We start from the raw sequence: 13,334 nt of genomic DNA, 5'->3' as shown, positions 1-13,334 counted from the left end.
CCTCTGAATCAGAGAGGTGCGGAGGACTGCTTTAATCGACATCCATGTCTTCGGTGCCCGGGGAACAGTGGGTTAACTGCCTTCTTCAGGGGCAGAACAACTGATTTTACCTCGTCAGCTCGGGGATTCGATCAAACAACCTTTTGGTTATTGGCCCACTAGGCTACCTTCATCATCAGCTTCAGAGGTGTTTCTCAAATTTCAAGTTTTAATGTCACATGCACAAGTATGGTAAAATGCCTTTCTTGCAAACACAAAACCCAACAATGCAATAATCAATAACAATGTATTACTATAAAAAAACACATGAGAAATAAGAATACACAATAAAGTAAGTAAGTAAGCATATTACAGACAGGAAATATTAAAAAAGTCAGTGGTATAGGGTGTCGTTAACATCTGTGATCACTAGAGGAAGACAAAGCCTATAAAAAAAATGATATTCTACTGTGTGAAGTAGTGTTGTCCTTGCAATGGATCTTTATTAATAAAATGTCAATTAATGTTTATTCTAATCATTTTAGGGGGTAAAAGTTGAGCTGTTGGGGGGCTCAGGGAGATCAAAATGATGGTAGCCTATAGGAGGAGGAGATGCAGAATTGAAATCTAAAAATGCACAATACAAAGGTCATAAATCCATAAAAACCTGTAGCAATCAATAGGCTGTTAATAATAATATAGCGTGCTTGTCTATGGAGAGCGAGAAGAGACCACAAGGATTTTGACACGTTATGATGATCAATTCTTTCATTCTTTATTGATGAATGACACACACACACACACACACACACACACAAATGTGGTCATGGAATCTAGCTTTATTGATGCACTCATTAAACAGTATTTGCCATGAATCAGTGATAAGGAAAGTATGTGTAAATAAACATTAAAACATAGGCTGCTCTTAATATATATATATATATATATATATATATATATATATATATATATATATATATATATACACACACAAACAAAGTGTGCTATGCAACTGGTAGGCCTAACTGCTGTGTATTTTCGCTCCTCAGCTGAAATCTAACCCACATTCAGCCCCCTCACGGAACCTCCACCCACACGAAGACAGAGATAGGCTGCACAGCTCTGAAGGCATTCATATGATGTGTCGGTAAGATGAGAGCGACGCCAGAAGGAAGCTTGTGATTGGAATTCAACACTTTGGCCACTCGATGGCGCCTATGTCATTTCTGCTGGATTTGTCCAGTGGTGCTGATTGGGTTCATGCTGATCGTGGACCCAATCCGTCCATCTCAAGGTTCCACATGCAAATACTGGAGAGAGAAAAAAAACAAGCATTCACAAGCGGTTTTACAGGTGGAGTATAGTTATTGAGATAAAATATGAATCTGTGTCATTCAAAATCAAATCAAATTTATTTTTATATAGCCCTTCGTACATCAGCTGATATTCTCAAAGTGCTGTACAGAAACCCAGCCTAAAACCCCAAACAGCAAGCAAAGCATGTGAAAGAAGCACGGTGGCTAGGAAAAACTCCCTAGGAAAAACTCCCTAGAAAGGCCAAAAACCTAGGAAGAAACCTAGAGAGGAACCAGGCTATGAGGGGTGGCCAGTCCTCTTCTGGCTGTGCAGGGTGGATATTAAAACAGAACATGGTCAAAATGTTAAAATGTTAAAATGTTCATAAATGACCAGCATGGTCAAATAATAATAATCATAGTAGTTGTCGAGGGTGCAACAAGCACGTCCGGTGAACAGGTCAGGGTTCCATAGCCGCAGGCAGAACAGTTGAAACTGGAGCAGCAGCACGGCCAGGTGGACTGGGGACAGCAAGGAGTCATCATACCAGGTAGTCCTGAGGCATGGTCCTAGGGCTCAGGTCCTCCGAGAGAAAGACAGAAAGAGAGAAAGAGAGAATTAGAGAGAGCATATTTAAATACACACAGGACACCGGATAAGACAAGAGAAATACTCCAGATGTAACAGACTGACACTAGCCCCCCGACACATAAACTACTGCAGCATAAATACTGGAGGCTGAGACAGGAGGGATCAGAAGACACTGTGGCCCCATCCGATGATACCCCCGGACAGGGCCAAACAGGCAGGATATAACCCCACCCACTTTGCCAAAGCACAGCCCCCACACCACTAGAGGGATGTCTCCAACCACCAACTTACCGTCCTAAGACAAGGCCGAGTATAGCCCACAACGATCTCCGCCATGGCACAACCCAAGGGGGGGGGGGGCGCCAACCCAGACAGGAAGACCACGTCAGTGACTCAACCCACTCAAGTGACGCACCCCTCCCATGGACGGCATGGAAGAACACCAGTAGGCCAGTGACTCAGCCTCTGTAAAAGGGTTAGAGGCAGAGAATCCCAGTGGAAAGAGGGGAACCGGCAAGGCAGAGACAGCAAGGGCGGTTCGTTGCTCCAGCCTTTCCGTTCACCTTCACACTCCTGGGCCAGACTATACTTAATCATAGGACCTACTGAAGAGATAAGTCTTCAGTAAAGACTTAAAGGTTGAGACTGAGTCTGCGTCTCTCACATTGGTAGGCAGACCATTCCATAAAAATGGAGCTCTATAGGAGAAAGCCCTACCTCCAGCCGTTTGCTTAGAAATTCTAGGGACAATTAGGAGGCCTGCGTCTTGTGACCGTAGCGTACGTGTAGGTATGTACGGCAGGACCAAATCGGAAAGATAGGTAGGAGCAAGCCCATGTAATGCTTTGTAGGTTAGCAGTAAAACCTTGAAATCAGCCCTTGCCTTAACAGGAAGCCAGTGTAGGGAGGCTAACACTGGAGTAATATGATCAAATTTTTTGGTTCTAGTCAGGATTCTAGCAGCCGTATTTAGCACTAACTGAAGTTTATTTAGTGCTTTATCCGGGTAGCCGGAAAGTAGAGCATTGCAGTAGTCCAGCCTAGAAGTAACAAAAGCATGGATTAATTTTTCTGCGTCATTTTTGGACAGAAAATTTCTGATTTTTGCAATGTTACGTAGATGGAAAAAAGCTGTCCTTGAAACAGTCTTGATATGTTCTTCAAAAGAGAGATCAGGGTCCAGAGTAACGCCGAGGTCCTTCACAGTTTTATTTGAGACGACTGTACAACCATCCAGATTAATTGTCAGATTCAACAGAAGATCTCTTTGTTTCTTGGGACCTAGAACAAGCATCTCTGTTTTGTCCGAGTTTAAAAGTAGAAAGTTTGCAGCCATCCACTTCTTTATGTCTGAAACACAGGCTTCTAGCGAGGGCAATTTTGGGGCTTCACCATGTTTCATTGAAATGTACAGCTGTGTGTCGTCTGCATAGCAGTGAAATTTAACATTATGTTTTCGAATGACATCCCCAAGAGGTAAAATATATAGTGAAAACAATAGTGGTCCTAAAACGGAACCTTGAGGAACACCGAAATTTACAATTGATTTGTCAGAGGACAAACCATTCACAGAGACAAACTGATATCTTTCCGACAGATAAGATCTAAACCAGGCCAGAACTTGTCCATGTAGACCAATTTGGGTTTCCAATCTCTCCAAAAGAATGTGGTGATCGATGGTATCAAAAGCGGCACTAAGATCTAGGAGCACGAGGACAGATGCAGAGCCTCGGTCTGACGTCATTAAAAGGTCATTTACCACCTTCACAAGTGCAGTCTCAGTGCTATGATGGGGTCTAAAACCAGACTGAAGCGTTTCGTATACATTGTTTGTCTTCAGGAAGGCAGTCAGTTGCTGTGCAACAGCTTTTTCTAAAATTTTGGAGAGGAATGGAAGATTCGATATAGGCCGATAGTTTTTTATAATTTCTGGATCAAGATTCGGCTTTTTCAAGAGAGGCTTTATTACTGCCACTTTTAGTGAGCTTGGTACACATCCGGTGGATAGAGAGCCGTTTATTATGGACATATACATGTTTTGACCTAATTCATGCATTGACTGGAATCTAACCCAAATCTAACATGTTCAGATTTAAATTGTGCACAAGCTATGATGTACTGGCCATCAATCATAGACTGACAATCTTTTTTTTTTTTTGCAACATTTCAGAAGGCAGTGACTCAAATATCATTGACCCAAAGTGGTACGTCGATAAAGCCATAGCTACTGAGGTATTATTTTCTATCCATGGGAGGGGGTTCCTAGAAACCGCCCCCTCCCACTTGAGCGCTGCTCGCTTTCTGATCCATTTCGTGAATATCAAATACACACGACGCCTCCATGTTGGAAAGAGTGTAGAGGGGGCATACAATTATTTTTTGAAAATGAGAGTTCAAAGAAACGGGATTATCGGAACTGTCCCACTTTCGTATTGAAACTTGACCGAGGCGAGAGCGGGAGGTCTTTTTTTTTGTTTCTTCCGTCGTTTCATCATTGTTTCAGTCAACGTTAATTTTTATGTTGAATTGAACACTGATATCAGTTCAAGGCTAGCTCTAGTTGCTAGCCAGACGTTAGCAACGTTTTCTTATTTTTTTGTTCAACGTTGGGAGTTTGTTTTGCCCATGCTGTTCTTGAATGTTGCTTGCTAAATTGGATATTCCCAGCGATTGACAAGTGTTGGTATTTTACCTTTAAACCACTAGCTAGTTACATGTAGCCCCTCCTGTGTCCCGTCTCAGTCCATTTGGCCATCGTTACACTAGCTAGCTAGTTTAGGGCCCGGCTGCCATTTCAACACAGCTAGCAAGGTAGCTAACGTCTAGGCTAACGTTAACCATTGTGGACTAGGACTAGCTGGACATCTTGTTTTTGTAGAAAACAAACAAGCAAGCAAATAAACATTTTAAAAACGAACCAAAAAGGAATAACCATCCGTCGCAATGGACCACACGTCTATAATAACCCAGGTTTCCAACCCAAAGGAGGAGGAGATTATCTCGTTTAATCAGGAGAAAGGTAAGAAAAAAAAAGCCCACATGAATTTACGGTAGCTAGTTGACAAGCATCACCAGTGGTTGTTGGGAAAGCGCTCTGGCTGTCAGAAACTGTTGCGGTATTATCGCTATGCTACAATGGAATGACATGATGATGGATTGGAGAGGACTAACCCGTTTTATAGACGCTAACTACCTTAAAACGAACACCTTTTTGATAAATGTGTTTTTTTTTTAAAACTGTTTTTCCATGTATAAATACGTTATTCAATGCGTCTCTATGGGCTAATAGGAGAAAGATCAAATTATGTTTCATCATATTTTTTATAAGGGGATCCTAACATTTTAAATCAAATAGCTTAATGATCCCGTAGGACGGTTTTAGTAGCCCCCCCCCCCCCCAATAAGGATTAAAGTGTCTGACCTATATCGGAACGATATAAGAAAGATCATACCAAAAAAAAGTGGACTCATAGTTAACAAAACAAATAAGAACTCAACTACTTCCATATACAGTGCCTTTCAGTAAGTATTCACACCCCTTGACTTTTTCCAAAATGATGTTGTTACAAAGTGGGATTAAAATGTAGCTCAGTTGGTAGAGCATGGTGTTTGTAACGCCAGGGTTGTGGGTTCGATTCACACGGGGGCCAGCACAGAAAAAAAATAAAAATAATTATGCATTCACTACTGTAAGTCGCTCTGGATAAGAGTGTCTGGTAAATGACTCAAATGTAAATGTAGTTGTAATTCTTTGTCAACGATCTACAGAAAATACTCTGTCAAAGTGGGAGAAAAATGCTAATATTTGTATACATAAAACAAAAAACTAATATTTCTTGATTAGATAAGTACTCAACCCCCTGAGTCAATACAAGTTAGAATCACCTTTTGCAGCGATTACAGCTGTGAGTCTGTTAAATCTGTAACAGCTTTCCACACCTGGATTGTGCAACATTTGCCAATTATTTTCTAAATCCTTCAAGCTCTGTCAAATTGGTTGTTGATCATTGCTAGACAACCATTTTCAGGTCTTGCCAAAGATTTTAAAGCAGATTTTTAAGTCAAAACTCACTCGTCCACTCAGGAACATTCACTGGATTCTTGGTAAGCAACTCCAGTGTATATTTGGCCTTGTGTTTTTAGGTTATTGTCCTGCTTAAAGGTGAATTCATCTCCCAGTGTCTGATGGAAAGCAGACTGAACCAGGATTTCCTCAAGGAATTTTGCTTAACTCCATTTGGCTTCTTTTTTTATCCTGAAAAACTCCCCAGTCCTTAATGATACAAGTATACCCATAACAAGATGCAGCCATCACTATGCTTGCAAATATGGAAAGTGGTACTCAGTAATGTATTGGATATACCCCAAACATAACACTTTCTATTCAGGACAAAATGCTAATTGCTTTGCCACATTTTTAGTAGTATTACTTTAGCCCATAAGGCGGCGCACAATTGGCCACAGCATCGTCCGGGTTTGGCAGGGGTAGGCCGTCATTGTAAGTAAGAATTTGTTCTTAACTGACTTGCCTAGTTAAATAAAGGTTAAATAAATAAAATAGTGCCTTGTTGCAAACAGGATGCATGTTTTGGAATATTTTTTATTCTGTACAGGCTTCCTTTTCACTCTTGTCATACTCAGGTTTCTCCTAACACAGCCAACTGTTTTAAAGTCATAATTGGCCTCATGGTGAAGTCCCTAAGCGGTTGATTCCTCTCTGGCAACTAAGTTAGGAAGGACGCCTGTGTCTTTGTAGTGACTGGGTGTATTGATACACCATCCAAAGTGTAATTAATAACTTCACCCTGCTCAAAGGGATATTCAACGTCTGCTTTTTTATTTATTTTTTACCAATAGATCCCCTTCTTTGCGAGGCATTGGAAAACCTCTTTGCTCTTTGTGGTTGAATCTGTTTGAAATTGACGTTTCTAAACATGTAAAACTCAGCGTTGGAATTATAGTTCACAATTTTGGTTGAAGAGAACTGATGAAAACCTGACAGAGAAGGGATTTTGAGAGCTAGGAGAAAACTTGCTAGCTAACGTTGCCCACTTATTTTAGCTATATAGCTAATTAAACAGCTAGTCAGTTAAGTTATAGGTGGACTTGGAGGTTATGCAGTACTCTAACTAGTTAGTGATCTGTTCTCTAGGGTTTGCAGTGAGCCCCACTCCTTTTTCACACACACACACACACACACACACACATACTAAAAGCATTGTATTTGATTACATTTTTTTTTCTCTAAGACCTAAACCTCAACTGGAGTTGTACATGAAGTGTGGGACCATTGTGTGGGACCACTCTTCACAGTCACCATGTCCAAAACAGATTCACGACAACGCACAGTATTATACAGAGCCATGATTGCATTCCATCTCCCAATACATTTGACATTTTAGTCATTTAGCAGACGCTCTTATCCAGAGCGACTTACAGTAGTGAATGCATACATTTCATGTATTTTTAATTTTAAATTTTTGTGCTGGCCCCCCGTGGGAATCGAACCCACAACCCTGGCGTTGCACACACCATGCTCTACCAACTGAGCCACAGGGAAGACCTATACTCAGCAAATGGCAAAAATACCTTTAAAAAAAATTAATAAAACAGGTTAAACAACATGTCATGGAACGGTGGGGACAGACACACTCCAACACACACTATTTTTGTTGTTGTAGTATGGTTTGTATATTGTTGTATTTTACATTTGTGTGACTGTGCTTGTCTATCAGTGTTTTACTTGTCATGTTTTTTGTTTTTGTTTTGTGGAACCCAGCAAGAGTAGCTGCTGCAAAAGCTAATGGGGATTCAAATAAACAAACAAAGAGAGCTTTAACTGGTATGCCTGTCACGTTTTTCCTGGAGTTGTGTGCCATTGCAGCTTGATTCTTGGCCCAGTCCTGCCACATTCAAGTAACATGCTGTACTCATAACAAGTAATTTTCCTCCACTGTTTTCCACTACTGTTTACGTCGTAGGCAGGGTACTAATGTAACTCTGATACAGGTCACCTTAAAGGCCTGTTCATTTCAGAGAACCAGATGGAGCTTGCCAAAACATGAATGTCACAGTAGCTACACTATATATCAACCAAAGAGGTTTTGAAAGGGGCTAGGTGTCAATTGACAGGCATATAGAGGGGACCTTTTCCAAATCAGGGCATTTTGCAACTATTGGAACACTGACACACAACCACACCAACACACACACACACACACACACACACCGATACAACCAGCTTTGCAATATCACTACTCACATAAAGAGGTGTCTTGTTTCCATCAGAGTTTAATATATAGCTGACCTATATGGCTGCTCTTCAGCTGTTACACTAAGTCACTCCATGTATAGCTGGACCCCTATTAAAGTCGGAAGTTTACATACACTTATGTTGGAATCATTAATACTAGTTTTTCAACCACTCCACAAATTTGTTGTTAACAAACTATAGTTTTGTCGTGTGTTAGGACATCTACTTTGTGCATGACACAAGTCATTTTTACAACAATTGTTTACAGACAGATTATTTCACTTATAATTCACTGTATCACAATTCCAGTGGGTCAGAAGTTTACATACACTAAGTTGACTGTGCCTTTAAACAGCTTGGAAAATTCCAGAAAACGATGTCATGGCTTTAGAAGCTTCTGATAGGCTAACTGACATCATTTGAGTCAATTGGAGGGTTACCTGTGGATGTTTTTCAAGCTTACCTTCAAACTCAGTGCCTCTTTGCTTGACATCAAGGGAAAATCTAAAGAAATCAGCCAAGAGCTCAGAATTTTTTTTTTTGTAGACCTCCACAAGTCTGGTTCATCCTTGGGAGCAATTTCCAAACGCCTGAAGGTACCACGTTCATCTGTACAAATAATAGTATGCAAGTATAAACACTATGGGACCACGCAACCGTCATACCGCTCAGGAAGGAGACGCGTTCTGTCTCCTAGAGAGGAACGTACTTCGGTGTGAAAAGTGCAAATTAATCCCAGAACAACAGCAAAGAACCTTGTGAAGATGCTGGAGAAAACGGGTACAAAAGTATCTACATCCACAGTAAAACTAGTCCTATATCGACATAACCTGAAAGGTTGCTCAGCAAGGAAGAAACCACTGTTCCAAAACTGCCATAAAAAAGCCAGACTACGGTTTGCAACTGCACATGGGGACAAAGATTGTGCTTTTTGGAGAAATGGCCTCATCTGATGAAACAAAAATAGATCTGTTTGGCCATAATGACTATTATGTTTGGAGGAAAAAGGGGTAGGCTTGCAAGCCGAAGAACACCATCCCAACCGTGAAGCACGGGGGTGGCAGCATCATGCTGTGGGGGTGCTTTGCTGCAGGAGGGACTGGTGCACTTAACAAAATAGATGGCATCATGAGGAAACACAATTATGTGGATATATTGAAGCAAAATCTCAAGACATCAGTCAGGAAGTTAAAGCTTGGTCGCAAATGGGTCTTCCAAATGGACTTTGACCCCAAGCATACTTCCAAAGTTGTGGCAAAATGGCTTAAGGACAACAAAGTCAAGGTATTGGAGTGGCCATAAAGCCCTGACCTCAATCCTATAGAACATTTGTGGGCAGAACTGAAAAAGCGTGTGCAAGCAAGGAGGCCTACAAACCTGACTCAGTTACACCAGCTCTGGTCAGGAGGAATGGGCCAAAATTCACCCAACTTATTGTGGGAAGCTTGTGGAAGGCTGCCCGAACCGTTTGACCCAAGTTAAACAATCTAAAGGTAATGCTACCAAATAATAATTGAGTGTATGTAAACTTCTGACCCACTGGGAATGTGATGAAATAAATAAAAGCTGAAATTAATCATTCTCTCTAATATTATTCTGACATTTCACATTCTTAAAATAAAGTGGTGATCCTAACTGACCTAAGACAGGGAATTGTTACTAGGGTTGAATGTCAGGAATTGTGAAAAACTGAGTTGAAATTTATTTGGCTAAGGTGTATGTAAACTTCCGACTTCAACTGTATATGGCTGCTCTACAGCTGTTTAGACTAGGTCACTCCATGTATAGCTGGACCTATATGGCTGCTGTTAGACTAGGTCACTCCATGACCCTCCTAAGGTCTATCCTTCAAAATAAGCGAGGTAATGCCAATAATTTGAGTGAATTGCCAGACTGCGCTGGATAGCATAAATAAATCATGTATGTGATTCAGGGTGTTCTGGTGTTCGGTGTCTGATAACATTTTCAATAGCTATCTCCACACACTAACTTTCCAAGTTGTTAGGTCACTTCATGACTCTCTTAAGGTCCATCATTCTGAATAGCCTGAGGTAATGACAGAATATTTCATGGTAAGGGTCAATTCCACAGTAAGGGACTTTTTTTTAACTTAGTTTTTATAAACAATTTCCCTAATTTTACAAAAACACATTTAATTGAACAGTGCAGATGGAAAGTTTGGTAACAGACTGACAGCCCAAACAACACAAACTGCCATTCTGTTACCAAACTTTGCATCTGCACTGTAAAATTCTCTGTGGAAATTATTCAATGTAGTCCTCGTGCATAGTGTTGTTTGGTGTTTAACTTTGCAATTATTGTTTTTGGTTTGGCATCCATTTTTAAAGTAAAAAAATCGCTTGAGACTAAGCATCACTCAGTTACCGTGGAATTGCCCTAAGGCCAATGCCTCAGTGTGTGATTCAGCGTATCGTATCTCCGATGGCTGCTGAACACATTGTGGTGGCACCCCCACTGCTTGCCTGGTGTAGGCCTAGGACTAAATTTCCCTAAACAGACCAATAAATTATTCATCAATTCAACATCGAGCCTAAACCTACTTTGCAGGTTTGCACCAAGTGTGAACAAGTCAATCCATTCCGTCGTCAGTCAATCCATTCCGTCGTCAGTCAATCCATTCCGTCGTCAGTCAATCCATTCCGTCTTCATTGCATTCCTTTTGCACACTTACTGCATAAGCCCTCATGACATCACTCATGACATCACTCATTGTCAGCATGTTAGTGGATTAAAGCGTCATAGAAAGTAAACCTCTTGTGGTAATGTGTTCCCTTCCAGTCCGTTGGCTGCTACTGTGCATTTACAGTTTGTGGTGACTGGGTTTCCCGGGTCATTCAGACACTATCAGTACCAGTATCTGGTGTGTACCAGCCAGATCCCTGAAGCTAGCAGGAATTTTGAACCAGAACGATGACTACCGCAGGTCTTTTCCTGGTCTGATCCTAGCTACCTGTGCTGGTGAGGCTATTAAAGTAGATGATGGAGCTTTTATAAGTCAGAATAATACTTGTGTTTTGAGAATTACTTCAACGCTGTGGGTCATTGATTGTGGCACTTATCAATTGAGGTTTAGGTCTAGTATTGGATAGACCAGTACTGCCTGTGACTCACTCCCTTCTATACAATGCTAGGAGAAACGCTAGGGCTGTGACGATACCAGTATTGCAGTATTTTTTTCTCCCATGGCTAAGATTTTAACACGAAGCGGACCGCTCTGTGATCCTTTAAAAACCTGCTGTATGTAAAATATTGTGTGTTATAGCTTGGAAAATACACTGAGTGTACAAAACATTAGGAACACCTGGTCTTTCCATGACATAAACTGACCAGGTAAATCCTGGTGAAAGCTATCCCGTATTGATGTCACTTGTTAAATCCATTTCAGTCAGGTTAGATGAAGGGAAGGAGGCTGGTTTAATAAGTCATTTTAAGCTTTGAGACAGGCCTACACAATCTATTTGTGAATGGGCAAGACAAGATTTAACTGCTTTTGAACGGGGTATGGTAATAGGTGCCAGGTGCACTAGTTTGTGTCAAGAACATCAACACTGCTGGGTTTTTCACGCTCAACAGTTTCCTGTGTAACAAGAATGGTCCACTACCCTCTGTAGCGCCTTCCGGTCGGAGGCCGAGCAGTTGCCATACCAGGCAGTGATGCAACCGGTCAGTATGCTCTTGATGGTGCAGCTGTAGAACTTTTTGAGGATCTGAGGACCCATGCCAAATCTTTTCAGTCTCCTGAGGGTGAATAGGTGTTCTCGTGTCCTCTCCACGACTGTCTTGGTGTGTTTGGACCATGATAGTTTGTTGACGATGTGGACACCATGGAACACTCAACCTGCTCCACCACAGCCCCGTCGATGAGAATGGGGGTGTGCTCGTTCCTCCTTTTCCTGTAGTCCACAATCATCTCCTTTGTCTTGATCACATTGAGGGAGAGGTTGTTGTCCTGGCACCACATGGCCAGGTCTCTGACCTCCTCTCTATAGGCTGTCTCATCGTTGTCGGTGATCAGGCCTACCACTTTTGTGTCATCGGCAAATATAATGATGATGTTGGGGTCGTGCCTGGCCATGTAGTCATGAGTGAACAGGGGTACAGGAGAGAACTGAGCATGCACCCCTGAGGGGCCCCTGTGTTGAGGATCAGCGTGGTGGATGTGTTGTTACCTACCCTTAACACCTAAAGTCGGCCCGTCAGGAAGTCCAGGATCCAGTTGTAGAGGGAGGTGTTTAGTCCCATGGTCCATAGCTTAGTGATGAGCTTTGAGGGCACTATGCCGTTGAATGCTGACCTGTATTCAGTATCCCTGTGGAATGCTTTCAACACCTTGTAGAGTCCATGCCCCGACAAATTGAGAATGTTCTGAGGGTAAAATGGTGTGCAACTCAATATTAGGAAGGTGTTCCTAATGATTTTTTACAGTCAGTGTAAAATGTGACTGGATTACAACATATTAGGGCTGTTTTCCTATCGAAGGTAAATCCGCTTCGTGTTTTGTTTCCTTGCCAAGATACTAACGAGTATCGCGATGCTGGTATCTCCCCGTCCCTAGGAAACACTGGCTGGGCAGAACCACACATTTTCCAGTTCCCAGCTGTTGCTCTTTCCTTCTGTGCATTAAATTCCAAAAGGAGCCAAACAGGGTCAAGTAGGGTCATGGGGCCAAAGAGTGAAGGTGTGGCAGTGGCCAGTCTGGGAAAGGTCATGCACTTTGACCTGTGTCAACCAATCACTGAAGCCCAATGACAGATGGACCTATAATCTGCTATCCACCAGAAAAAGACCCACCAGCAAAGAGTGAGAGGCTGAATCCCAAATGTATTCCTATTCAAATGGACCCCGGTCAAAAGTAGTGCACTATATAGGAAATGGGGTGCCATTTGAGATGCTGCCATAGGCCTAATAAGAAGGACCTGTGTTGGTTAAACTGAGGGCCTAAAGGCTTTTACTAATGACCTTAGTCGTTCAGGTTTCATTAGATGAGTGTGGCTTTGTTGTAATCTCATTAGCGATGATTAGCCTAGCGCAGCTCAGACCAATTACTGTCGGCTCCTTCCTTCCTCCTAAGAAAGAATGCATGTTGTTGGTCTGACAGCCAAGTGGAAATTGCTAACATAACTAGGTTAGTTTTGTTCACACACACAGTTGGCGCAAATCATTACAGCAGAGAATGGGATATGGTGCAGTTCAG

General features: G+C 41.9%; 1 protein-coding gene across 2 annotated transcripts in view; it reads left to right on the top strand.

Annotated features, from left to right (window-relative positions):
• The first annotated feature begins 4,160 nt into the window (after nucleotides 1-4,160).
• The window catches only part of LOC106569810 (CTD small phosphatase-like protein), a 50,617-nt gene continuing 41,443 nt past the window's right edge, over nucleotides 4,161-13,334 (top strand). The window contains exon 1 of one of the 2 annotated variants that reach the window (XM_014141440.2): nucleotides 4,161-4,885. In XM_014141440.2, the coding sequence (XP_013996915.1) occupies nucleotides 4,810-4,885 (76 nt within the window). In that variant the 5' untranslated portion in view covers nucleotides 4,161-4,809. The remainder of the gene's footprint in view (nucleotides 4,886-13,334) is intronic. The other variant, XM_014141441.3, reaches the window with a different exon arrangement.

The sequence above is a fragment of the Salmo salar genome, chromosome 14 (assembly GCF_965601325.2).
Source record: "Salmo salar chromosome 14, fSalSal1, whole genome shotgun sequence".
Taxonomy (NCBI): Eukaryota; Metazoa; Chordata; class Actinopteri; order Salmoniformes; family Salmonidae; genus Salmo; species Salmo salar.
The sequence above is the reverse complement of the archived record's forward strand: the minus strand, read 5'-3'. Positions and strand labels throughout refer to the sequence as shown.